This window comes from Oryzias latipes, chromosome 14 (assembly GCF_002234675.1).
Source record: "Oryzias latipes chromosome 14, ASM223467v1".
In the NCBI taxonomy this organism is placed as follows: domain Eukaryota; kingdom Metazoa; phylum Chordata; class Actinopteri; order Beloniformes; family Adrianichthyidae; genus Oryzias; species Oryzias latipes.
Genome location: NC_019872.2, coordinates 23787010 through 23814778, shown reverse-complemented (window position 1 = coordinate 23814778; position 27769 = coordinate 23787010). Strand labels below are relative to the sequence as shown.

The 27769-nt window shown below is 42.1% G+C and overlaps 2 protein-coding genes across 7 annotated transcripts; both read right to left on the bottom strand.

Moving 5' to 3' along the window:
* On the bottom strand, positions 1 to 27614 carry LOC101161326. Of its 6 annotated transcripts, none has more exons than XM_023962777.1 (11): positions 27077 to 27614; positions 9774 to 10031; positions 7178 to 7246; positions 4404 to 4472; positions 3613 to 3678; positions 3030 to 3083; positions 2383 to 2411; positions 1351 to 1371; positions 801 to 1262; positions 476 to 700; positions 1 to 317 (listed from the first exon to the last, which is right to left on the bottom strand). In XM_023962777.1, exons 1-11 carry the CDS (start codon positions 27426 to 27428, stop codon positions 36 to 38), a joined length of 1887 nt encoding a protein of 628 aa, XP_023818545.1. In that variant the 5' UTR covers positions 27429 to 27614; the 3' UTR covers positions 1 to 35. The 6 variants fall into 6 exon arrangements, with proteins under 6 accessions (XP_023818545.1, XP_023818546.1, XP_023818549.1 ...); XM_023962778.1 differs by having other exon boundaries at positions 3613 to 3666; XM_023962781.1 differs by lacking the exon at positions 27077 to 27614 and adding an exon at positions 22677 to 22896.
* Positions 23908 to 27077, bottom strand: LOC111948682. The gene is made up of 10 exons (XM_023962783.1): positions 26638 to 27077; positions 26206 to 26353; positions 25496 to 25556; positions 25364 to 25414; positions 25007 to 25051; positions 24852 to 24913; positions 24665 to 24722; positions 24532 to 24580; positions 24293 to 24330; positions 23908 to 24215 (listed from the first exon to the last, which is right to left on the bottom strand). The coding sequence occupies exons 2-10, from the start codon at positions 26286 to 26288 to the stop codon at positions 23955 to 23957; spliced, it is 708 nt and encodes a 235-aa protein (XP_023818551.1). The 5' UTR covers positions 26289 to 26353; positions 26638 to 27077; the 3' UTR covers positions 23908 to 23954.
* Positions 27615 to 27769: the final 155 nt, after the last annotated feature.

Below are 27769 nucleotides of genomic sequence, written 5' to 3'. Positions count from 1 at the left end.
TTATAGGTAATGCAAACTTTTAATTTTCTTTTAAGTTACACCCTCATCTGAACTTTTGACTCCTCCTTCATTCCCCTGAGCTTCAGTATTGTGTTTCCTGTTATATCAACTTCAGCTGGATGAGGGATTTTCTCCAAAAGCCTCTCCTCAAAGTCGGATCCCTGCTGGATACCCAGCTCTTCAGCGAGGACTGCAGAATCCACGATGAACGTGTTGACCTCCCCGTTTATCCAGACGTCCACCTCCGTCTGCTGGACCCCTGCACTTTTAATGCCGATGATTTCTATCTGGACGTCCTTGTAGGAGGTGCTTTGCAACTGAGAAGGAGTCAGAGTTTTCATTTATGGACAGATGTACAGTTTTCTAAAAATACTTTCTTTCTAAAGAAAACAAACTTTAGCTAAGAATTAGAACTCAGACAGACCGTGACTTTGAAATGACAAAGAAAGACAGCATGATTCACGCAGAACGCTACCTTGAAGATTTTGGTAAAAACTGTGGAGTTCAGTGAGATGGTTTCATGATAGTGATTGGTCGTCACATTGGTCACTCTGACTAAATCTCCCACTGAAACATCTCTGAGCTGCTGGATGTCTTGGCCCCACAAAGTGATGATGATGGAGCCGGTCGTGTCCTCAAGTTTAAACTCCTGTTTCTTCTTGAGTTTTCCCTCCACCTTACGAGAGTGGATATCCCAAATCTGAAAAATGAAAACAAGATCAAGGTATTGAAAACCAAACTGACAGTCATGGCCATAAGACCGTGTCCCTCAAACCACAGAGGAACTGATGGAAAAGTACCTCTTTCACGGTTCCCTCTGCACTGACTCTACTCCTCGGTTCCAGATGTTTGATCGCTTCGATGGAGACAACTGGACGCTGTCCATAGACCAGCATCTGAGCCTCCAGCTCCAGATCTTGGGGAATATCAAACTTTCCTGCCTTTGAAGTATTGCTTCGACTGCTGAATTTCATCGTTTTTTCATGCAAGACCCTGTTATTGATCTCTACTTTTTCCACCCTCACGTTTCTGAAGTTGTAGTAGCCTTCCTCCTTGAAAAAAGGAAATTTCTCTTCTCCGTACACCATCACCCTGATGCAGGCGCTGTCATCAGCAATTCCCAGTTGGAAGAAGGGCTTCTTTTCGTTGTCCTTGGTTTTATATGTACGCAGGGCAGATTTCACCAAAACTTTTCCAACAACAACGCTTTTCTGGCCAAGCTCACCAAGGACATCACTCTTCAACTCTGCAATAGTTATCCTCTGTGTAGAAATCCAGATTTTAGATGCATGAAGAGCAAAAGAAGAAGAAGAAAAGAAGGAAAATGTGGATTTGAAGAATCTGTCTTACCCACGGGGATGATGATGTCACCTGCAAAGAAGGGAATACACATTTTTTTATTTGGCTTCTTTTTTCTAAACTTAAAATGAAAAAGGGGCATAACAGCTGAAATATGCTGATGATAAAACCAGTTTCTCTAATTTGTCTCTCAGTTTCTTTCATTTCCACCTGGAAATCGGTTTGCTCGTTTCTGCAACCGTGTTGTCAAAAGATCGCCCAGGCAGATGCGGCATGCGCATACACCTGGTGTGCGGTGCATGTTGGGTAGTTTTTGCTCTGACGTCACATGCCAAAAGTCATAAAAATATTGCGAGAAAGGGGTGGGTGCAAGGTGCCTTTCTCAATTTGGTAATGCGCCGACTGTGAACCTGCAGATAGTGAATTACAATTAAAAAAATCAACAATATTTATCTTTAAATAAATAGTTGTGGTAATTGAAACATCACTCAGATTACTTCAGCATTAGAAATGATTTTACTTAAATCTTTAATTCTTTTAATTTTTCTACTAACAATCACTTGGGTTTATTGCTAAACATCAGACGTACATTTGCATTTATGCAACAAAAGGAGCTCATAAGTACAGTCATCACAAATCCTCTGTTATTGTGTGTTTGATTGTTGCCTTTAGAAGTTCACTTCAATTTCAAATATTATTTATTTCTCAGGAACATTGCACATTATATCAGCCCAGTGGCTGTTTTTCATCCGTTTTTAGAACTGTCTACAAAGATAGGAATGAAAAACCCTAACCCTAATGTAAGACAATCAAATAAAAGACCAACTGACCCTTCGCCATCGCTACACTGGCTCTAGACACAAACCACAGACAGCTGGCATCTGCATGACTGTAAGCGCGTTGGGCGGGATTTTAAAGACGCCCTGCGTCTGTTAGGGACCAGCCCCCTATTGGAAGACATACGGTATATAAATGTAAACATGCTGCCGGGTACTCAATAACAGCTCTGCATGTCAATCAAGTGACGTACAATGCTGGTCAGACAATTTAGGGGGAAAAGAATGTGAATTCTAGCAGTCTTACCTTGTCAGGTTGGGGGTCCTTCAGATATTCTTGGAAAGGAAAAAGAAGTCAGTGAGTCTCATCAACACCAAAGTCGTCATTTACTTTTAGAAACATGCAGGGCTTGCATGTTTGATCCCATGGGAAGTTCTTTCTGTAAAATGTGTGTGTGGTGGGGGTTCCTTAATCTTTATCTCAATGGTGCATATATCTTGAAGGGTACACTGTGCTGAAAAGATGTAGGTGAACTTGTCTGGAGACCTCAGGAAGATCTAGCCACCTCACTCTACCGTGAAGAGTGCAGTGGAGGTGGAGCTCAGTTGGAGCACCGCTCCTAAAGGCTGCTCCATCACACAGGACACCATGGTTGTGTTGGAAATATGGATGCCCTGAGTTCCTCTTTAAAACAGAGACCTTCAGAAGACAAATGTGTTTTGAAAACAATCCCTGCTGTAATCATTATAATCAGTCTAGCTGAAGGTGAAACTGTTCCTGGAGATGAGAGAAAGTTCCACCACTCTTTCCAAACCTCACCGAGTCCTAGAACCCCAGCAGCATCGCTGCTACTGAATAACAAACGGGAACCAACTGACAGTTTTTAGGTTTAGAGTCATACTAAGTCAGCTGGTGGTTCACGATTGGTCAGAAACGGACACCTAAAGACTGACCTGGATCTTCGGTCTTGCCAGAAGAATCCTCCACCACCTGGTTCTTCTCTGAGCCTGTCAAAGAAACTGTCATGATGAGTATGTCCTGAGCTCAGCAGCCTGTGACACACACACAGACACCTACACACACACACACACACACACACATCTGTGTAAAGACATCAAACCCCTTAACAGAGAAAGTTTCATTGTCTTTCCTCTCCAAGTGAGTCAAGAGACTGTTGTAAATAAAGCATCTTAACCACATTAAAGCACTCTCCTTCATCCTGTCATGCTGCCTCATCATCACACTGTATTGATTCTGGAAAGAATTGATGTCCCCCCCACCTCTATTTTTGAAGCAACATTCAGGCTCCTGAACCTTTTAAAAATACTATAGAAGCTACATTTAGCAATATTGAAAATTATCAGCATTTTATTTCCTCAATCATAATTTTAGAACCTTGTTGGTTAAGGCCCATTCATTATTTTTTTCTTATACTGAAAAATAATTAGTTGTGGAAATCAGACAAGGTGGACTGTTCCCTTTATATTCTCAGCTGGTGGTTCATGATTGGTCAGAAATGGACACTTGAAGACTAACCTGGATCTTCTGTTTTGCCTGAAGAATCCTCCACCACCTGGTTCTTCTCTGAGCCTGTCAAAGAAACTGTCATGATGAGTAAGTCCTGAGCTCAGCAGCCTGTGACACACGCACGCGCGCACGCACACACACACACACACACACACCTGTGTGAAGACAGTTTCATGGTCTTTCTTCTATAAGTGAGTAAAGAGATTGTTTTAGATGTTTAAGTATAGTCTTAGTTATATGAACCCATACAGGGGCTTTCATCTCACTTGCTTAAACCTCCAAGCAATGGATTACTTCAGCATGTTTACTTCTGTGTGTGAGAAAGCGGAGCTGCAGCTGCAGAGCATTCTGTCATGTATATAAAGAATACATGACAGATACATTACATTCTTATATTAAAAATATTTTGTTGTGTAAATCAGACAAAGTTGACTGTTCCCATTGTATATTTTAAGTTACCAAAATAAAAGCACTAGGAATTTGCTTGGGTAAAAGCAACTTAAATATGAGAGACAGTTGAAGTGCTTAACATTGTGATCATTAAATACACTGAATTTTACCATTCTATTACAACAAAAGACGTATTGATATTCAGGCAGAGATTTTTCTAAGCCAGATTTAAAAAAAGAAAGTGTGTTCTGGAACAATATATCTGTTGTATCACAGGATGCGTATCAGGATACGTACCGTATTGCCAGACTCTTGCCGATACACGCCCCTAGTTTTGACTCCTAAAAAACCTTTAGTTTACAGTGAAAGTGAAGAGTTGAAACTCATTGAAAGGATGTAAATTCACCAACCAGCTGCAGATTTCTGCTGCAGGATCCTCTCTTCTGGTTCGGGATCAGCCTCCTGTTTCCTCTTCTTCCCTGCAGAATTCATCACATGTGAAACCAGTCACTGACACGAATACAGACATGGAAACTGAAGCATTACACCCTAACTTATCCTTAGGCAGTGGTGGGCCGTATGGGACTTCAAGGTCTCTGAAAGCCTATAAAATACCTGAATCATGTGTTAATTACATTTTGCCGTGCATTCTCATCAAATCATTCCAAATGGTTTGTCCGTTCGCTTTTAGTGCGTTTATGATGGTAAAGCTGCTTCAGTCAGACGTATTTTCACATTGAAACATTTAACCAATCGCATTTCAGCTGTCCTTTGTTGCTAGGCAAGGTAAGGGTATTCACCATGAGTTGTGAAGGTCTCCTAATGAAAAATCAATGTCGTCGTTTATTTCTTTCAACCAATCAGATTTTGACTTGGTGTCAGCAGAGCCATCTAGCAGGATAACAGTATTCACAGTATTCAGTGTCACAGTATTCACCCCTTCTGATTGGACAGTTTGACACAGAGACACTGAGAACTTTTTGATCTTTTAAGTTAAAAACAGAGCTTACAGTAATGTACTCCTTGGAGGATTTAGCAGGAAAATCTCCCACTGAATGATTTTATGTTTACTTTACAATTACAGGTAGAAAGGCCATTGAGGCAACTGTTTTTGAGATTTTGGGCTGTAGAAATAAAATGGAATTGATTTTTTTCTTTTTTTCATTAGTAAAATTTGAGTGAATCATGAGCAGCTGTACAGATGTGTGTTTGGTGCTGAGCGTCCCCGTGTCCAGTGCATCTGTAGCGGACATTTTCAGCTCTAAAGTGAATTCAAACCTACGCAGAAACACAACTGGACAGACTGGGCTCTCAGCACTGGCCTTGATGGAATAGAAAAGGACTTCTGATGGAGCTGAAGACTATTTATTTGTTTTTGAGGAAGGAGGGGAGGATCGAGTTTGTTTTCAAATAATCAGATTTTTTGTTGAGGGAAATGATAAATATCATAATAAATAATATTCCAAATTTGTGATTGTTTTCTTTTTTTTTTTTTTTTTAACTTGTCCTGTCCAACAGCTGGGCAGACAGATGAGAGCGCCGGACCCGACCCCCCGACCAACGGAGCCCCCACCACCCCCCGCCAGGCACCGGAGGCCCCGACCCCCACCCCAGCCCATGGCAGAAGGGCAAGGAGCAGCGACGACCAGGCCCCCCCATCCCCTAAGTCATGGAGTTAGCCATGGGAGACCAGAGAGACTGAATTCTTTCAAAGTTACTTGAACCTTGGGCTGACATTTTTTCCAAGCTGATATGATCAAGCAGCAGATTTCTGTGTTGACTTATGTTTATATTTTTCTTGCTTTTCCAATTTATTAAAATAGTTTTTTTAGCAATGCAAAGAGTTATGAAAATGATAGAGACTAGTCCTCCTTCTACATCGATGGCACTCATGTCACCAAGCACACAAAGTGACGGTGAAGCTGTGATTGAAACCTTAAGCCAGACTGATAGATCGGCACATACCTGCTGCCAGAGAGCCTGGACAGGCGTGCAGAACCATAGTGCATGCATGTAATTGTCGGGTAGATTACTGTCACAGTGCTGACAAATGTCTGAGTTACTGAGACCCATCTTGAACATCCTCTGTCCAGTGTAGTAAATTCTGTGAAGGGTTTTGAAATGGATTAGCTGCAGATTTGGACTTTTTGTCAGTTTAAAGGTGTTTAGACAAAGTTCTGACCAAAAGCTTTCATCTGTGCTGATGCTCAAATCCGCATCCCATTTTGTTGTCGGAAGTGAAATATTATTATCTAAATTACATAAAAGTTTGTATATTTTGGAGAGAGTTTTATTCATTGTGAAATTGATCAGAGTGGTAACTACATCTGGTAGCTTTAAATCGTTGTCTCTGTATTTAAACTTTTTAGTAATAATTGATTTAAGTTGCTGATATTCCAAGAAGTTATTTATTCCATGTTTGTCTTGAAGTTCCTGGGGAGTTATGAATCTTCTATCAATAATTATGTGCTCTAGTTGTTTTATGCCCCCTGCTTGCCAAGCTGGGAAGTGGATAATCTTTTTGTTTATGAGGATGTCTGGGTTGTTCCAGATGGGTGTCATTTTGCACGGTTGAATTGATGATTTTGATATTTTGAGAAATTCCCACCAGGCTGTTAAAGTGGCATTTATATTAGTACTTTTGAAACAATCCTGTCTTTTAACTATTTGGCTGATAAATGGAAGATCTGACATTTGTGATTGTTTTCAATGTTTTTGCTGGTTGTAGTTGCATGATGAGATTTGTTTACTGTTTTGTTTATTCAGTTTATTTAGAGGAATAAAAATGGTTAATGAGGGGTTGAGTGATTCAGACGTTCCACTACTAAAGGCCCAGGTGTATAATGCACAGCCCGCCACTGTCCTTAAAAGTGTTTACTACGACCTGTCAACCCCAGCATGCCCCTAGGAAAATATGTGCATTTGCTCCACAGGTTCACTGAGTGGTCTACAACCTCAATATTTTGTACTACTGCATGCCCCGTACAGGTTTGGCCGTTTTCATCTGCAGACAGCCTGTATCCACCCATTAGACAATTGGGACGAGAGCTCTAAACTGCAAAGATGCTTTTCAGTCAGACATCTGTAGAAAAGTTTTTACTGTATTACCTCCTCACGTGGTCTCCTTTAGTTTACAGTGAAAGTGAAGAGTAGAAACTCATCGAAAGGATTTAAATTCACCAACCAGCTGCAGATTTCTGCTGCAGGATCCTCTCTTCTGGTTCGGGGTCAGCCTCTTGTTTCCTCTTCTCCCCTGCAGAATTCATCACATGTGAAACCAGTCACTTACAAAAATACAGGCAGACATGGAAACTGAAGTGTTAAACTCAAAACTCCAAAACTTGGTGCAGTGAGTTTCTTCAATGAGTAGCTAAGGGTTTTAAATGCTCATGTTCTTCTAAGATGTGCCCACTTTGAATAAAGATTCTTAAAAATGAATCATGATTTTCTTTTGTTGGATCATAGATATGGGGATGAATATTCCTGACTAGCTCATGTCAATTTACAACTTATTTGTTTTCTTTGTTGTTTTCTTAGAAAATATGGCATTCTTTATTATAACCTATCAAGAACTCCATATGCATGGACATAACTTTGAATGAAGTCAATATAATCTCCATTATTTGGAGATACGGATGCCGCCATGGAGGAACTAGACAACATCAGTCTGAGTCAACATTTCCATGGCAACCACTCTCTCCAATCAGAAGTGAACTTGTCAGAAGGCCACATCCCTACCACTTAAAAGTGGGCTCTGGAGAATCTGTCAATCAAACATTTTGGACGTTCAACACAAGACCACAAACTTTTACAGAGGCGTCTAATTGGTCAGTTTAGACCAATTAGACGCCTGAACTCCTGGGTGGTGGTGGGGTGCTCGTCTGGGGCTGTGGGCGTCCTTCTCCGGTGGGGCCCAGCGTTGGGTTCTCCCGGCGCGGCGGGAGGGCTGCTCTCCTGGTTGGGCTGGGGCGGCGCTCTCTCTCCCTCCGTGCCTCCCTGCTCTCTGGCTCTGGGGGCCTCGCGGCGGTCCTGCTGGCCCTGGCCTGGGTGGCGGTCTTGGTCGCCCGGGGGGCGGTTGTTCCCTGCCTGTTCCCGTGTGGCGTTGGGGGAATTCCGGCTGCCGCTGCTGCTGCGGCGGGGGTATGGGTGTGGGGGTGGCTGGGCGCTCCTCCTCCTTCTTTTCACATTCCACCATCCATTTTAGAAGTACATAAACACTCACTTGAGCACAGGTGTTAGCTCACCTTTGCACTAATAGTTTGCATGATTGAATGAATGAAAGATTTCACACTAGTTGGTTTAAAGGCATAGGTATGCGTTCGTGAACACTATCTGTTTTGTGTGCATGTTGACATGTGGACATTTTTGCGGCTAGCAGGTGTGTTGATAATATTTGAGTGTGTGTGAACAGGCCCCGCCCTTTTTGTACTACATTTTAACCGTACCGTAACGATAAACAACCAGTAAGCCTGTCTGCTCTATGCTGCTTCATGGTCTTACCCCCTTTCCCCTCCGATTATCACCCTCCTACCCCCCCCCTCTCTCTAACGTCCCTCTCTCTTCTTCCCCTCTTTCCTTTTCCGTCCGGTCCAACACCAAAGATTTTCAAACATGAATGAATGAAATTAATAAAGTTTGGCCTCAATTACAAAAGGGGTTTATTCAGACATACCTTTGGTTTGTCTGAAGATGAATAACCCCTCTTGTTAAAATAAAATATGTCCAACACAAGAGGCCCTCAGCTCTCATCTGTTTGCCTAGCTGTTGGACAGGACAAGTTAAAGAAAAAAAAAAAAATAATTGGTCAGTTTAGGACTTGAATAACTTGGAATAAAGAACAAATATTTTAAAATAAGAGAATTATCAAGAACATGTTAGAAGGTGTCATAGCAAGAACAGTTATTCTGACCAACAGAATGACTGAGTAACAGCTGTTTATTTCTTTAAAGAAGTCTATGGGATTTTGGCCTCTTGGGACCAGCGGGTACTTCATCGTTGCAACGCCACTCAATCCAGTTCTCATCTACAGTAAATGGTCCTGATTGACTTTGAGATTCCAAATTGAACTCCTGGATTCTCCCTGTCTGCTTCTGGCCCTACTGGCCCTATTTTTACCCATCGGATCTGCCTCTGCTTTTCCCTTTTGGGTACTGGCTTCTGGATCTCAGGGTTTGGGACCTCGGATAAGGATTTTGAACCATTGGTTGTTTTTCTGCACTAGACACTAGTCCTTCCTACACTATCTGTACCTTGCATCTCCTCCAACAGCCCCCTGTTGAGCCTTTCCCATTACCTGCAGCCCTTTCACTCCTCCAGCTCGATGTTCTTCTTTTTCTTCTACTTTTTCCTAATTTTCCTGTCTAACAGTTGAGCGAGCAGATCAGAGCAGAAGGCCTCTGTGTCGGACAGATTTTACTGATACAACAGTGGTTTATGGATCTTCAGACAAACAGAGTATATTTGTATGAACCTCTTTTATATTTGCGCCTAAATTTTATTTATATTATATTTATATGCATTCCTTGTTGGACCGGACAGAAAAAAAGAAAAGATAGCGAGAGAGTGAGATGTTAGAGATGGGAGATACGGGTAGAATGGGGAGATAAAGGGGGAAACAGTCGATAATACGTAATATTCATTCATAAGAATGTCATAAGTAAATTGCATAACTTAGTTCTGACATACACAGACTGTTCTTTGTTCTTTAATAAATCTGTAATTGACATTATTCTGAGTCGTGATTTTACAAGAGTCTCAATTCTGATTCTTTACACTTCTACCTGTTTTCTTCTTCCCCACAAAGGGCTGCAGCGGCTCCTGGACTGCACGGTCGTTCCTGGGAATGTTCTTCATAATGTCATCCACCACGATGATAGATTCCTCCTCTCCATAGAACTCGATGATCTTTTGCACCATCTGCTGCCTGGATACTGTCTTCTTTCCTTTTGGAATCTTTTCCAGATGCAGCAACATCTTCTCGTATTGTTCCTCATCCAGATGCTCCATGATGCTGAGCAAAGCAGACTTCCACGTTACTTCTGAAACATCCACAGAAAACATATTTTTCTTCAAAATGTGTTCATATTAAAGGGCCTGTAGCACAGGCTAGAGCAAGGGTAGTGAACAATTTTGACACCAAGTGCCGATTTTTTCGCTGTGAGAGTCAAAGAGCCACACCACATACTGACCTGCCAAGCCGTACACACACAAACACGCAATTAAAGCTGTATTATTTTCTATTAAAAACTCCTCTCCCTACAACACAACAGCAAGTATTGTACTTGTGCCTATTTCAAGGAAAGTGTCCACCCTCAATACACTCATCAAATGCAGCTTACCCAGAGTTAACACAGCGACTACCTTGGAGGTCAGATACCCCCTCTATAGACCTCTCACTCATCTAATATACACACTCACACCCTCTCTTTATCTCACTTTTCCCTGCCTCACTGATACACACTACTACTCAGTGACGGGACAGGCCATGAGGTTGATGGCTGATGAGCCACTGGCTTCTCTGAAGTCAGATTTACAATGATAAAAACTGAAAATTTCACGGTTCATCCAACAGTATTTTGTTTCTCAGCATTCCTCCTTCAACGACTCTTACACCAACAAATACACAAACATCTGGACAGACCATCCTTCTGGTCTCTGAATAATTCCTATTCACAATAAACACATTTAATACATTACATTTCAGTTGCGTTTAGCCTACATTCATTTTAACCTTCAGTAACAACAAAATCTTTAATAGTTTTTTATTTATTTAAAGGTTTTTAATCAATCTTTGCCACGCAAAGCATTTAAGCGATGACATGTTTAAAAATCAAAACACCTCGGCTTGATCACCATTGTACCACGGTATCAAGTATTGACCTGCCTCATTCCAGCCTGTATTAGACAACCCCCTGGGTAACCAAACATCATGGAACTGACTTCTGCTCATAGCCACCTCACTGATGGTTTTACACCCAAGATTCCCCACTTCCCATGAGTCTCAGGGCTGAACGCCCCGGTTGCCACACTATTCACACAGGCATGGTCAGTCAGGTGTGTGTACACTTTGAAAAGCTTCAACTTGTTAAATAAAGGAGACAATTTGTGTTGATCAGGAAGGGTTTTTCATTTTCTGCGGGATACGTTTTGTTTCTTTTTTGCCATGAACTATTTTACTGCTTCCAAAAGCTCATAATAATAAACATCGTGACTTGCCATTCTGTTTAGTAAAAAAGGAAGAATCTTCCCATTCTTTCAAAAAACGTCTTGTGTTTCTTCATTATACTCGGAATTTCACAATCTTCACTCTGAGGGTAAAAATCTGCATGCACACCAAATGTTTATTTTTTCCAGCATTGGGCGTAACCCACGCAAATGATTGGAGGTCGCTTATGAGTCGGGAGCAGCATCAAAACACTCACATGCACACTACTCTTTTTATTATTTTTTTAATACTCTCTGATGGATTTAAGAGTTGTATATAAGTGAATTAACTATGAAATAAGGTTCAGTATGTTGAAGTTACTTTCACAACGCCATCCCTGAATATTTTACTTTATTTTATTTTTATATTAAAATTCCAGAGGTTTGCACATGAATTCTGGCCATTTTTTCAATAGCTCCAAAACCACATGAACCAGAAATATGACATTTGTACTGAAGTGTTTCACTGGCACCCCAACACCAGAACCAATTTATTTTTCCATCATACATGATACAAATTTTATATGAACTTTTGTATTAAAATGTCAGATTTGATAGGAATTTTGCTTTTTTTAAATAGCTTCCAAACCATGTGACGGAACTAGTCCAACTGAGTCCCGAATTGTGGCACCAACACAGCAACATCAGGAATCAGGAATTCTTTATTGTCATTTTATCACATGATAAAACGAAATTAGGCTCTCTGGTCCCTGGCCAGCCGTTTACATTCAGACATCAATAAATAATATAAAACCCCTCCCCTTCTCCTCCTCACACACGCGCCTTTTTTTCAAAGGCAGGGGCGCCGATTCGCAAGTTTCCGGCCGTTCCATACTCTGCCATATATTTCACAATAGCAGAACTAAAGTGCATCAATTACTAATAGCAAGCACTGAATAACCACCCTCTACCATCCAGGCCAGTACCGTTGCACTCGAGTACTAATTCACTATCCTCTTACTTAGTAGCAGCTCCACTAGACATGTCCAAACCTGCTCCCCGTTCCCCATGCAAAGCAGAACCCCAGTTTGTCAAAATGACTCCCACATAAGCTACCAGACAGTCATATCTGTCTGTTTATTTTGAACACCCACACCAGCAACCAAACAGCATTAACTTCCCTTCTGCTCACAGCCTCCTCATTTATGGTGAGCGATTTAACACAACCAAGATTCCCCACTTCCCATGAGTCTTAAAAGCTGAAGGCGGGGCTAACCCCCAGATCGCCACAATATATTGATTTACTATATGAGCAGTGCTATTTTTGGAGTATTCCTGTTAAATAATATTTACCCTTCCAATCATTTTTTACATTCTCGCTTTAACTGGGACAGTGATCTTTGTGTCTTTTGTGGAAATGATAGAAACTGTGGAACATCTTTTCTTTGAATGTTTGCATGTAAAAGTGTTTTGGTCTTCTTTTTATAATTGGCTTGAATCCCAAAATATCATCATTAACCCTTTAAATTGGAATACAATTAAAATTCGATTACAATCAATTGACAAAAATCTGGACTTTCTGATTAATGTACTGATTCTAATTTCAAATAATTTTATTCATACTTGTAAATTCTTAAAGGTGAAACCTCACATTAATGGATTACTCAACCCTCTCAACCTATTCTCTAAATCTGTAGCGGCTGCGAGCTTATGAGCCGCTAGAGAGGCTCACAAATAAAACTATGACCAAAAATCCACTTTGTTTGTGTGTCGTGATTTATTCCACTTCGTTGCCACAGATGACACATATGATACGATCAATCAAAGGAGAGTTCATAATCAAGTATAAAGGCGGTCAACAAAAAAATACTGGGCCCTGTGCACCCTCTCTGTATCAAAGGAACAAACCAAACTAACACAGGTGACAGGTGCGCCTAAATGAGATCTAACTAGTCACGTGACCAAAAAAGGGAATTATGTACAAACATGATAATGGCGCCTACACACCAGCCCCTAATTATTTGGCAAATAGACAAATAATTACACACACAAAAGAAACATTAAATCAGCATAAACAATACAAATTCATTCAGTTCTCTTTTTTTCACATTTTTTGTTTTTTTTCAATTGGCCTCCAGTAGCCGTATTTGTCTTTCAAAAGATCACGAGTCCTTAAATCCGAGAAATCTTCACTTCTTCAAGAAGCTATTCTTTTGGTTTTCAGCCTCCAGCAGTAAAACCATCTTTGTAATTGGTCGTTCCAAGCAGCTGGTCTTTGTCTTGACTCGAACTTGACGTACTAATCCTCTTCTGTCTGGGAAAGTCTGTAGTACTTTTCCCAGAACCCATGAATTTCTGGGTGTTAAGAGATGTGCTATGAAAAGTTGCAGCACAGTCAAAAACAACCCTCAACTTTTTCTTAACTGGGTGATAAACCCCATGATGTGGAATATACCACACTGTCCCATCCGAACGCTTCAGGTCTTCCTCCGGTACCTGTTCAGCGTAACCTTTGGTGAACATGTCATTCATAAAGGCCATGTAATCCGTGCAGAAAACAGGGTATCTTAGGAGTCTTTTCTTTAAATGAGCAACACGCTGCAGAGCTAAATCTTTGTTGTTAGGCATGCAGACGTTTTTGTTTCGCAGTGGTAAACCAATCTGATAGTGTCCATTTATGAGGTTTGCTGAATTTGAAACTGTCTCCATAAATCTTTGGTCTTCTTGTGACAATCCAGACTGTTCATCCATACTGCATTCAGGAAAATCAAATTTGAATTGCTTCTGCCAAAGTTCATCCATCTGTACAACAGACACTCTGTTTACTGACAATTCTGGTTGTCGTTGATCCATTGTATTTCCACCGTTACTTCCCAGCGGTCCATTTATTGTCCAACCGAGCATTGTTCTTATAGCAAAAGGTCCGTCATGTTCATTTTGTATCACTTGCAGTGGTTCCAAAGCTTTTGGAACATTGACGCCTATTAGAAGTTCAATCTCTTCATTTATTTGTGGTAAGTAAATGTCCTTTAGATAAGGCCAATTTTGCAGATCCTTTTGCAGCGGCATGTTACATTTCTGCACTGCGATGCTTGGTTGTGTGTATGTTTTAGGAATAGCAACAAAATCATTTCCTTGAATGGCTGCTACCTCTGGTCCATTGACAACATGACTGTCCACGATTTTCTCTTGAGCCATTGTCCTGAGAAGAATGTGTGTTTTCCGTCCTTCCACGTTGAGTCTGTGCATTAAACTGTCAGTACAGAACACCGCAGTACTTCCTTGATCCAAAAAAGCATAGGTTGTGACAATCTTGCTTCCTTTGCTGAGTTTCACTTGAACTGGAACTATTGGTAATTTGCAGTCTTGATCACCAGCCCCAGTAAGACCATTGGACACCAAAGTTCTCATTTGCTGAACCTCTGGTTTCTTTTCAGCCTCTGTAATGTCTGGAGTCTCTTCTTTCCTAAGTGAAGTAATGTGAAGCAGAGTTGGATGTTTAAAGCCACATTTAGCACAAGAGACACGCCTTTTGCAGTCTTTACTGATGTGTCCAATACACAGACAGCCAAAGCAAACACCCTTTTCTCTCAAGAAGCCAATCTTCTCATTTCGGGATTTCTTTTCCAACTGTTCACATGAATCCAAAGAATGTTCTTTTCCACAAAAGAGACATTTCTTTCTCGACGTTTGGGTAAATTTCTTTTCCTGAGTTTCATATTTTAATATTTTATTCACTGGGGTTACTGTTGTAGCAAAACTGCTTTCTTTCCTTCCAAAATGGATATGTGACTCTGGTTTGGTCAAACTCCTAGTTGCAGGTGGAACATCCTGTATGTTTCCAAACACTGGATCCGTTAAGACTCTTACTTGTTTTTCTATGAACTCTGTGATGTCAGATATCTTGCATCTTTGTTCAGTTCTTTCCTGTAGTTCACAAGCTACTGTCCTCCATTTGTCTCTAATCTTGTAGGGAAGTTTTTTGATAACACTGAGCATGTTAGAAGGCACATTAAGATCATGCAGGTAATGCAAATCATCCATGACATTGCAACAGCTTCTGAGAAAAAGACTATAATCTCGAAGAGCCTTAGCATCTTCTGTTTTAATTGAAGGCCATGAAAGAACCTTGTCCATGTAAGCTGCTGCCACCTTGTGTTCATTTCCAAAGTGTTCTTTAAGTAAGGTTTTAGCTTTGAAATAACCTCTGTCTGGACTTATGTATTGACAGCTCCGAACCAGTTCCTTAGACAGACCTTTGGTATACTGTTCCAAGAAATAAAGTCGATCACTGTTATTATCAGTGTTTTTCTCTACGTTGTTCTCAAATGCTTTCATGAACATGTGGTACTGTAGTGGATCTCCGTCAAACATGGGTACATCTCGCTTCGGCAAAGATGAAACACGTTGCTGATTCATCAGAAGCATTGTTATTTCATTTTGATTTCTCATTATGTCCAAAATTGATTGTTGATTGTCCATCACAGTGTTTGTGTTTCTGGTGTCTTGGACTGAGGGAACTGTTTCTTTTCCATGTCTTTGGTCTTTAATCATTGTAATTTCAGCCCCCACAGCTTTCTCTTTAGGCTTTGTCCCTGTAGCCTGGTGATCCCGTTGAGCTGTTTGATGTGAAAATGGTACAAATGGGTCAGCTTTCCAATCCAGAGTTTTTTGTCTTGTTGTTTGTCTGTCCAAATAGGAGTTCATTCCATCTGATGCTTTAGAAAGCCTTTGACTTTCAATACTTTGAGATTTCAGCACTTTCAGTTTGGCCTTGTGTGCACAGATTTCCTCTTCCAAGATAAGTTGTTCTTTTCTTTGACGAACTCGTTCTTCCTCCTCTTCCAGTTGATGTCTTTGTTTTAAAACTTCTTGTTTTGCCATTAAAGCAGCCAGATCTGCTTCTGTTTTACTGCATGATGAAGTTGTAGAGGACATTATTGACTTTCCAGAATGTGATCTTGTTGATTTTTGCTCCACATTTGACACACTGTCACTGGGTTTTATGTCATCATTTTCTTCCATTTCTTGATTTGTGATTTGATGTATGTTTATGTTTGAGAGCAAATTATATGTTGCAGCAGAAACATCCTTTTGTTCCTTAACTTCACAGAGCCATTGTGTCACACCTCCTATGAAAGCATTGCTGTGATCCCGAATATTAGAAAACCACTCATCTTGACTATTTTGTTCATCCTGTGGCAAAAGAGGGAGTAACGTTGCATGTGATTCACCAGCGTTTGCGCACAGTTCTGTCAAGTCCACCGTGAGAGACTGAACATGTTCAGCATTCTTTTCGTTTGTCATAAGTTTCTTTATTTCTGGAATAAGGCCCTTTATTTTATTCACAGCAAATTTGCGTTCCTTTTGAAGCCTTTCAATTTTATTACTGAGAGCTTTCACAGTCAGTTTAACTTGTCTTTTGCCGTTCGTTTCCATCGCAGAGCACTCGTTCTCTGGTTCACTCATTCTCTCTTCGTCACTTGCGTGGTGTTGCGCAATACTTTCATTCATTCGACTCCGTTATTTGTGCAGCTTTACAGATCCTGCAATGACTTGCTCTGCGCAGCCTTCGTGCGGGGATCGCCATACAATCTTGACTTAGTTAAACAGACACCGTTTGATTCTTCGTTTTCACCAGATAGCGGTTCAGAGTTTCACTAAGCTGGATCCTTGACCGAGCGCCCGTCGCTTCCGGGTGCTTACCTCGGCTTGGATGACACTGACAGAGGCGCTTTGATTGCAATCCACCCCGCGGTTGTCGCGCTGTCTTTGTGGCGTCCGGAATTCTTGCGCTGTGTGGAGTGTCCTTTTATATTTTTTTGTTGACAAAGTTGTAGCGGCTGCGGGCTTATGAGCCGCTAGAGAGGCTGCGACAGGTCCTGTTTGCGACGCGCTCCACATAAATAAAACTATGACCAAAAATCCACTTTGTTTGTGTGTCGTGATTTATTCCACTTCGTTGCCACAGATGACACATATGATACGATCAATCAAAGGAGAGTTCATAATCAAGTATAAAGGCGGTCAACAAAAAAATACTGGGCCCTGTGCACCCTCTCTGTATCAAAGGAACAAACCAAACTACACAGGTGCGCCTAAATGAGATCTTAACTAGTCACGTGACCAAAAAAGGGAATTATATACAAACATGATAATGGCGCCTACAAAATCTTTACATTACATGAATCATAAGAAAGTCCAGACATTGTGTCATTTATTTGATCTATTTCAACTTTTGTGATAGACCCTTATTTTTGTTTTCATATTTGTTTTTTTTCTCTACCTTTATCTCAGAATTGATATTGCTGTCATTGACAGACATGCCATTATTGTTTGTTGAATATTTGCTTCAATTAAGAAAAAAAATTTTTTGGGTGCATTCCCTGCCGGCGCCACAAGGGTTGGTGACCCCTAACATAGACAGTAGACACAAAAACATATTTCTGACACAAACGGAACCTCATAGACCGGAGCGCGGCGCAGAGCGGAAAGAAGAAAGGCGGTGGTCTGGCGGTGTTTGTGAACGACAGATGGTGTAACCCGAACCACATCACTGTAAAGAACAGCACTGCTCCAAGGACATTGAGCTGGTAGCAGTCAGCGTTCGGCCGTACTGCCTCCCACGGGGGTTCTCCCATGTGCTGGTGGTCACTGTTTACATCCCCCTGTCGGCCGACGCTGCTGTCGCTTGTGAGCACGTGCACAGCACCGTGTCCCAGTGTTCATTAAGAGAACATGACCCTTCCAAGCCAGACCAGGAGAGGGAGGGAGAGTTCCTCAAGGGTAGCAACAGTGCTCCTCCTGTGACTCCAAATCCTCCTGACGTGTTCAAATCACCTCTTGGTATTTTCTGCTTCACTTCTGCTAAATACTTGTACTCAAAAATCAGGGCTTTGTTCCAAGATCATTTGGTTTCAGTTCCATCAGCTACTTCTGTTCAAGTGGCTGAGTTTATATATTTTTATATCACCAACACACGAGACACGCTGGTAGCTTCACACAGGTTCCGCTTTTATTGCTCTTCCCTCCAGGTACAAATCCACCCATACAAAGGTTCCTACCCCTTTGTGTCACCTGATACTACATCCCCCTTTCTTAAATGAAGAACGTCAGGGTAACATAACAAAAAGATTTCTCAGCAGTAACACTGCACTGCTCCTCTGTAAAGTGTTCATACACATAACCAACATGAAGTGCACATCCTAGTGAACCCATTAACAACTCCATGCATTTCAACATAAAACCACAAACTTCTATCTATGAGGAATGAGATAGACTACTCAGATCCTCAATCTGAGTGTGGGGATTATTCTGCCCCAGAACTCACTCAGTTCCTATTGATTGAACAAACATAGTCCTTTAGGTACGCTGGCGGCGCCCTGGCTCTTACTGGAAACCGTCTCTCAGACACTGAAGTCTCCTGTTCCAACTCGTTTTCTTCAGGGGCCACACTTCCTCTCGTATCTTGCGGGGGAGAAAGAGCAGGTGTTTCTGGAGCCACAGGAGTTGGTGAAAGGTGGTATCTGTTCCTCCGCAGGACCCCCTTTGGTGTATCTATGACGTACGACCTTGGAGTATTTGCAGCCGAAACAACCGTGCCCCTCTCCTGCAGACCTTTAACCCACACATGATCTCCAGGCTGTAACTGAGACAAATCATGTGCTCTGTGTCTGCTGTTATAATCTTGCTGAAGCTTTTGTCTGTACTTCTGCTCAATCTTCCTCAGCCGCTTCATATCCGCACCTTCTGGATTAAGCTGAGAAGAAATCATAGGAACAGTCGTCCTTATCCTTCTGCCCATCAGAAGTTCTGCAGGGCTGTATCCATTTGCTAGAGGCGCAGAACGATAAGCCATGAGAGCAAGATATGGATCCCCAGACTTCTTGAGAAGATTCTTTACCGTCCTCACAGCTCGTTCCGCCTCACCGTTGCTCTGTGGGAAATGCGGGCTTGAAGTCACGTGTTTGAAGTTCCAGCAGCGCACAAAATTACGGAAGTGCTCAGAACTAAATTGTGGTCCATTATCCGTGCGCACCTCATCCGGAATGCCGTGTCGTGCAAACACAGATTTAAAGTGTTCAATAACACCTTCAGATGTTGTAGATGTCAGCTTGGCCACCTCAAAATACCTGGAATGATAGTCCACCACAATCAAGTAATGCTGTGAACCAAACTGAAACAGGTCTGCTCCTACTGTGGACCATGGTCTTGTAGGAAACTCAGTAGGAATTAAAGTTTCCCTCAGGTTTGTTCTCTCACGAGCACAGACATCACATTTTTCTATCATTTCTGTTAACTCTTTACTGAGACCTGGCCACCAAACTGACTGCTTGGCTCTTGCTCTGCATTTGGTTATCCCCAGATGTCCTTCATGCAGCTTTGAAAGAATGTCCTTCTTCAGTGATGCAGGAATCACTATTCTGCTACCGTAAAGTAGCAAACCGCTGTGAACTGAGAGATCTCCTGAGTACTGCAAGTAAGGCTGCAGGGATCTGTCAGCTGAGAACTTATCTGGCCATCCTTCCACGCAGCACTTTTTGAGTTGCTGAACCATGACGTCATTCTCCTGATGAGTCTTAATTTGCTGAAGCCTGCTCTCAGTAGCTGGTAGGCTGCTTATGACCGCGTCCACATACAGGTTGATATCTTCCTCCGATAAGTCAGAATCATTCCCTCCAACAGGAGCTCTTGACAGAACGTCTGCCGTTGCGATGTTTTTGCCTGCGACATGAGAGATGGTAAAAGAAAACCTCATCAGTCTCATACGTAAGCGTTGTATGCGGGGTGGCAGCTCATCCAATCTCTTTGATCCCAGCAGTGGGACTAACGGTTTGTGATCCGTTTCCATGTGAAAACATTTCCCGATGAGAAACTCTTGAAACCTCTCACATGCCCACGTCAAGGCCAACGCCTCCTTCTCAATTTGGGCGTAGCGCTGCTCTGTTTCGCTCAAAGCTCTGGACGCATACGCGACCGGTTTCCATCCTACATTTTCTTGTTTTTGGAGGAGAACCGCGCCCATCCCATAGGAAGAAGAATCTGCAGACACCAGCGTTTCAGCATTTGGGTTATACAGAGCGAGTCCCGGGGGTGTCGTCAGATCAGCTCTGATACTCTCAAAGGCTTTCTGCTGCTGTGAACCCCAGTTCCACATGTTAGACTTCCTCAGCAGGTCTCTCAGAGGGCGTGTCTTTTCTGCTAGGTGAGGCAAAAACTTTCCAAGGTGATTTGCCATTCCAAGAAAACGTCTCACCTCGCTCACATTGGTAGGCTCCTGCATGCCTGTGATGGCTTTAACCTTTTCAGGGTCTGGGCTGACTCCTGATCCTTCAATAATCTGACCCAAGAATTTAATCCTGCTTTTTGAAAACTCACATTTGTCATTTAATGTGACACCTGCCTCTTGGAGACGAGATAATGCTCTTCTCAGTCTCTCATCATGTTCTTCTTGTGTGGTTCCCCAGATGAGAACGTCATCCATCTGACACAAAACTCCGTCGAGACCCTCCAGGATACGTGACATTCGTTTCTGGAAGTGCTCGGGTGCAGACGAGATCCCAAAACACAGACGATTGTAGCAGTATCGTCCAAAAGGAGTTATAAAGGTAGTCAACAGAGAAGAGTCTTTAGATAGTGGAATCTGCCAGAATCCAGCATTAGCATCCAACTTTGAAAATACTTTGGCTCCAGCCAGCTGCCCTAATGTGTTTTCAACAGACGGAAGAGGATGTTTTTCTCTTAACACAGATTTATTCAGTTCAGTTAGGTCAGTGCAGATCCTCACCCTGCCTGTGCGTTTTGGCACCACCACCATGGGTGCACACCACTCAGTTGGCTGGTCTACTTTTGAGATGACCCCCTGCTGCTCCATTCGGGTCAGCTCCTCCTTAACCTTTGGCATAAGGGGAAGAGATATGCGTCTTGGTGTGGACAGAGAGAAAGGCTGAGCGTTCGGTTTCAGCACAATGTTGTACTCTCCCTCCATTTTTCCGAGTCCACTGAAAAGCCTAGGGAACTCCCTTTTAACAGTCGCTGTGGAGTCCAGAATGATGTTCTCTACTCTGGCAACCAGCTGTAGAGCAATAGCTGCTGTCCCACTCAGGAGCGGCATACTCAAACCTTTCACAACATAGATGTCCTCCTTTGTGTTTTTGTTATTTTTGTGAAGGTTAGCTGTGAACATACCTTGGACTTGTAACCGTGAACCTCCTGGTCCTCGTAAGACTTTTGTTGGCTTCTCCAGCTTGCCAAACTGCCCTTCTTTGTACAACGTCTCTGAAACTGCAGTCACATCAGCTCCAGTGTCAATTTTAAACACTGTGCTATGGCTGTTCACATCCACTTCTGTGATCCAAGGACTTATTGTGTTTTTATCAGACATTGAACCTAAAAAAGCAAATCCATCATTTGAGTCCTCTGTCACCATAGCAATTTTCATGTCTTTCCTCTGTTTGGTTCTGCAGACTCTTGCATAATGTCCCTTTTTCCTGCACTGATTGCACACTGCTTCACGTGCTGGGCATTGCTGCATGCTATGTCCTCTTGAATCTCCACATCTTGTGCACTGAATTACTGTGTCCTGTGTGTGTGTCATTACTTTTTGGCGGTGTGGCGGTGCTCTTGTCTTCGCTCGCGCGCCGCCGTGTTGACGCGCGTGCACGCCATCCACTTGCACATCCGCTCTGAAGTTACTGTGAAGTAGAGCCCTGCGCGGGACTATTTTCTTCATCCCGCTCCCGCCCGCGCCCGCTGAATTTTTGACCAATCCCGCCCGCTCCCGCAACGTATGCGTTACACTCCCGCCCGCTCCCGCAATATGTATGTCCACTCCCGCCCGCACCCGCAAAACTCATAGAATTTAGTCCCGCACAGTAATAGAGATGCATTGATTTTGTATCGTCTCCCGTCCCGCAGGAAAAAAACACGTATTTGTATTGATATTATTACTAAAGAGATTCATGTCCCTCCTCCAGCCTCCTCTTTTCATGCATTCCTCTTTTGTGTAATGTGCAACTTAATTATTAAATATATTTTCACAAATCCTGTTCAGTTAAAAGTGTGCGTGTGTGCGCGCGCAGACAGACGGCCTGAAGCGCGCTCTTAGTAAGAGGCGGGGCGGGGCGCACCCCCAACATCAAGTTAGATGACAGTGGCCATTGGGCGTCTCTACCTGGTGCCTTCACGGAGCTTCAGTACCTAAGAATCCAACAGCCGCACAGCCTAACGTAGTCCGCTAATATATATTCATGAGATATTCATGGCAGCACTGATCCCGCGGGGTTTATTTTTTGCCGCCCGCTCCCGCCCGCAGCACAATTCAAACCGCCCAATCCCGCGAGATTTGGGTTGGGTCCCGCGGGACCCGGCGGGACCCGATCCCAATGCAGCCCTCTACTGTGAAGCATCTCTTGCTGCCTTTTAACCTGCTCACTCTGTCGTGCTCTATTAACTGCGTTTTCTAACGTCAGCTCTGGATCCATCTGTAGTTGTTCCGATAACCGTTTGTCTTTCAAACCCACAACAAATCTGTCTCTCACCATCTCGCTGTGAAGAGCGCCGTAGCCGCAGTGCTCCGCCAGGCATTGCAACTACCCCTGGCTGCAGCCTGCAGAATGGGGCATCGTAGTGGAATGCTTTGATTGCAGAGGAATGTGAACACGCTGTGGAATGTTAGCCCCGCCCATGCTGAGGCCGTCTTCTTCTTTGGTGGTTTTACAAGTTTCCATGTGCAATATTGCCACCTACGGGTTTTTAAGTAGTTTTTCCTTACTGTGAAGGGAGTTTTTCCTTACTGTGAAGGGGGGGGTCTAAGGGAAGGAATATCAGTTTAGCTTAGTCTTTTTTGTTAAAGTTTAGTATTATCCTAATGCATTCTTTGTATTCATGACCCCTTTTTCATTGTATGTGCTAAAATAAAATAAACATATTTAATTGAATTAGGGAATTTCTACCATGATTCCTGCCTTCTTATGCCTTTTACAAGTTTCCATGTGCATGTATTAGGGAGTTAATGAATTTTGTCTGGCCTCACGGACCAGGAGAAAGTATGTGTGGCCAACTTTTATCCTTGGACGCACTTAAAATATGTGCAGACAATGGAGCAATGTGGAAATTCCACAAGTTTGTGTATTTGAACGGACGTAAATAAATGCAATTAACCGCCTTTAGGATATGTACAATCATGTTTTAATATTTTTCTTTAGAAAAATGCCCCCTTTTATAAATGGCTACAGGAGAAAAGGGCAGCAAAGCTGCTGACTGTAACATTAGTTATTAGTTATTCTACAGTCTGTGATTTACTGATCAATGGTTTATTGTTATATGTAAAATTATATCACGTTATAAAATATTTATCACACGTAGGTTCCACAGATATTGTGTAATAACTGTTGTGTATTTATGCTCAGTCTCACATCTCAAGGAGTGTATAGTCTCAGGTGGGTTAAACATTTAAAGTAAAAAACCCTGACCCCATGCTAGACATGCATGTGTGGGTTTCCTCCGTGCCTTCCTCCCACTGTCCAAAAACATACTTAATAGGTAAATTGGTCACTCTAAAAAGTCCATAGGTGATTGTGGTCCTGCGACAGGCTGGCGAGCCCAGGGTGTCCCCTGCCTTCAATAGCAAGTGCCAGGGATAGGCTCCAGCAGCCCTGTGACCCCAAAAGGAATGAAATTGAATAGAAGATGAATGAATGTAATGCTACAGTCATATAGCATTATACATATACCAATATGAAATATAAAAAAAATAAAACAGAAAACAAATACAGCAGACACTGGGATTTATTGTTCCTCAAAACAAACATAGACCTTTAATTTTTATTGTCCATAATTTCAGAACAAAAGGCCTCAAAGTGGCTGAAAAACTGGAAAGAAAAAGTGAAAAGCTCCCTCAGTTCCATCAATCTCTCATCTTCGCTCATGAGGGAGCAGGTTTGCAGCTCTTTAAGAATATCCTTCTGTTGTTCTTGATCCACCTTCAAAACATCTGGCAGGGAACATCTTCCTTGAAAGGACTGCAACTGGCACCATTTGGCTGCTTCAATGGTGCCGTGCAGTAAAGCATCTTCTTCCTGCACAGAAAAAAAAGGTCATTCTTAGAGTAGATACTGGAGAAGGCGACAAATGTTGAGTTCAAGAGGATCCATACATTCCTTCCTGTCCCACTGCTTGTCATGTCACCTTCCCCTACAAAGAGAATAGAATGAAAATGAAAAGATAGAAATGACACTAACAAAAGACCCTGGACATCCCATCTCCTAAACTTTTATAATAAACACAATATTATATTATATTTGAAGGGGCATCTCAGGTCACCTCAATAATCTATCAGAGACTGAAAGCAGAGAAAACTATGTATGTGTACAACAGCTCTAACTTCAATAGTACCTTCTGAGATGGATTCAGAATGCATCTTTTTTATTGAAGCACCTTCCTCCTGAAAGTGGCAGAGGGATTAACAACAACAGCCTCAAAGAAGAGCTTCAATGTGTGCCTCATGAATTAAATGAGCTCCTCTCACCTGGAGTTTCCGCTCCTCCCGACGCCTTTTTCTGGCCTGCATTCCTTCTTCTTCAGACCTTGGTGAATCAATGAAAATGAATGTTCACCATCAAAATGTTAATAAAAAGGTCAATTCAGAGTTTTCAGTAAAATATGTAGTAAAATATTAAGGATTTTATAAGTGTGATCATATGAAGAGCACTTACGGCATTGGAAAGTTTGTTATTAGGTACAGACACCACCGTCTCCTAATTTGCTTCATGTTTTCCTTTGAATAAATAAATACAGAGTACGTCAGTTTGTGCTTCAACCCAAGTGTCTTGAATTGACTCGACACAAACTGACCAGAATTTACACACACCTCACTGAAATCGCACTTAGTTCCCGTGACAATGTACAGAGCGTACTGAAAGTCAAAAATTACATGTTAATATTTTGAATCCATGTGACATTTCTAAATGTTATCTTTATATACCATGGTCACTTACAAAAAAGATATAAATATTAACCAGTTTTTAGTCCTTAATTCTTGTTTTCACTTTTTAATGCACACACTGCAGCCAATCAGTTTTCACCCAGCGCATGTTATAATTCATTATAAAAACCTTATTGACATTGTAATAAAGTTAGGTATTTGTTTATTTGATCTTTATTGAAGAGAACATTTAATGTCCATGATCATTTCTAATCATTTGTTTTTGAAAAGCCCTGGTCTTACCATTATGACAAACACGCCACAGTTGTTCGAGCACCCTTGCTTCGCCAGACCCTGGGAGTGTGTGAACAAATGTTTTGATTAAAGGATAGTAATCAAATAGAAAATTTTAGCTGATGCAATGACAAATCAAACCGGAATATCATTTCTGCCAAGTGCCCTCCAGGGTCCAGGGGAGAGGAGGTGTGCAATGTGTCTGGAAAAAAGCACATTGTAAGTTAACAGAAGAAAATAAAAGCACAGTATTTTTATATATTTACACAAGAACTCCAATTGAAGCGAACTCAGGAAAAGGTGGGAACTTGAGTCATTTATTGAGGTCAGAGGGCTGTGGTGGTGCCAGAAGGTGCTGAGGAGGAGCCACTGTTTTGGCCTCTGGTTTCCATCTCAGTGTTTCTTCTTGATGAGGTGCTCCCAAATGTTTTAAAAACTGTGACCTATTGAGCACTGTTGCTGGACAATAGCAACAGTGAAAGTGGGATGTACGTCGGCATCCTAAGCCACACTTGATGACTGTGAATTCTAAATGAGGAATTATAGGAAAATATTATTTACTTCTGTCTTACACTCTTCACATTCATAAGACTAACGACGAAGCTGAAGTTGAATCAGAAACTGTATTAAATGTAATATTTATTATCTAAAATATAATTTAATCCAGGTTTGAGCAGTCCAGGTCTTGTGTTTTTTTTTAAACAAATATCCGGAGCCAACTTCAACGCCGTGCTAAATGCTCATAGAAATTAGATTTTGATTACAAAATAATACAGGGTAATACACATACATAGTCCCGTACTTAAATTTTTAGGGATTAGGGTGGGAATTCGGACGCAGCCTGGATGTACCTTTGTGTTTCACAGAAGAATGAGTTTCCATGTGGAGGGCCATTGCATGCTCTGCATCCATCTTGCAACAGCAAAATGGACATGAGAAGACGTTGTTTTGTTTTATCGGCGTTGGCTTGTCGCCGTCGATTAAAACTGTAACGTGTCTCTATATAAATACAGAAATATACAGGTTAAATAAACAAAAAAAAAAGTTTTACCGACATTGAAAAACACAAATAGCTTTACACAAAACTTCCAGGCAGGAGAGCCGAAAGCTAAACTAACTAAGCTTCATCATGCAAACGTGAACCATGTAGTTAGAACGGCAGGGTGAAAAAAGAACAATACATTTGAAAATACGAAATAATAGCCTTATTTGCCTTGTAAAAAAACAATTGTGGTGGAAAGCAAGCAATAATCACAACAAGAGTTTTCTTTTCATTAACTTACCGTTTTTTTTGGATGTGTTCCTCCATTTTCAAAGTGTCTCTCTGCGCGTGGAAACAGAAGAAAAACAGCACTGACTTCGTCGTCTTCTTCTTGTATTTAAAATGGCGGCCGGCAACAACGACGAAATGCATTACCGCCACCTATTGTGTTGGAGTATGACATTGCACCATTCAAATTTTCCTCCCCTCTGTTCTCTTCCTTCCTCATACAATTACCAATGACACAAAATGTGCTCCACTGATTCTTCCCCTTTCCTGCAATCACAACTGCACTGACGCAGGTGAATCAAAGGCACGGGCTCAACGTGGGCGGGGTTAACATTCCACAGCAGACGGGCTCAGCATGGGCGGGGTTAACATTCCACAGCGTGTTCACATTCCTCTGCAATCAAAGCATTCCACTACGATGACCCATTCTGCAGGCTGCAGCCAGGGCTTACTCAGGCATTGCAGCGCAGTGTGGAAGCTGTCGACCGTCTCTTCCATCTCCTGCTGTCGTTGGTTGAACTTTGCTCTTTCAAAAATTATATTTCTGCGAGCCACGAAATGAGTGTCCAGCCTTGTCTTGACTGTGTGGAAGTCGACTGCCTCCTCCGGACTCAGGTGCAGCGAGACCAGAATATCCTCGGCTTCCTCCCCCATGGAATAAATCAGCGCGTTCACTTGGTTCTCCTCGGCTTGAGTCTCCAAACCAGACGCAATCCGGAACCTTTCAAAACGCTTTATCCACTTAGGCCAGTCATCTGCCTTGAAGGAAAACTTCTGAGGTGGGGGTACCTGGAATCGACTCATGGCGGCCGTCCCGGACTTCGATGGCGACTACGAGCGGCAAAATCCACACTATTATTTTTATCCTGAGTTCTTCAGTTCAAACCCCTCCTGGGTTCACTTCTGACACCATGTTCAAGTGGCTGAGTTTATATATTTTTATATCACCAACACACGAGACACGCTGGTAGCTTCACACAGGTTCCGCTTTTATTGCTCTTCCCTCCAGGTACAAATACACCCATACAAAGGTTCCTACCCCTTTGTGTCACCTGATACTACAACTTCGACTACTTATTGGGCTAATTTTATATCTAATATGGACAAAAAGTCTGGTTTTTACCACAAAAATTCTTCTTAACAAA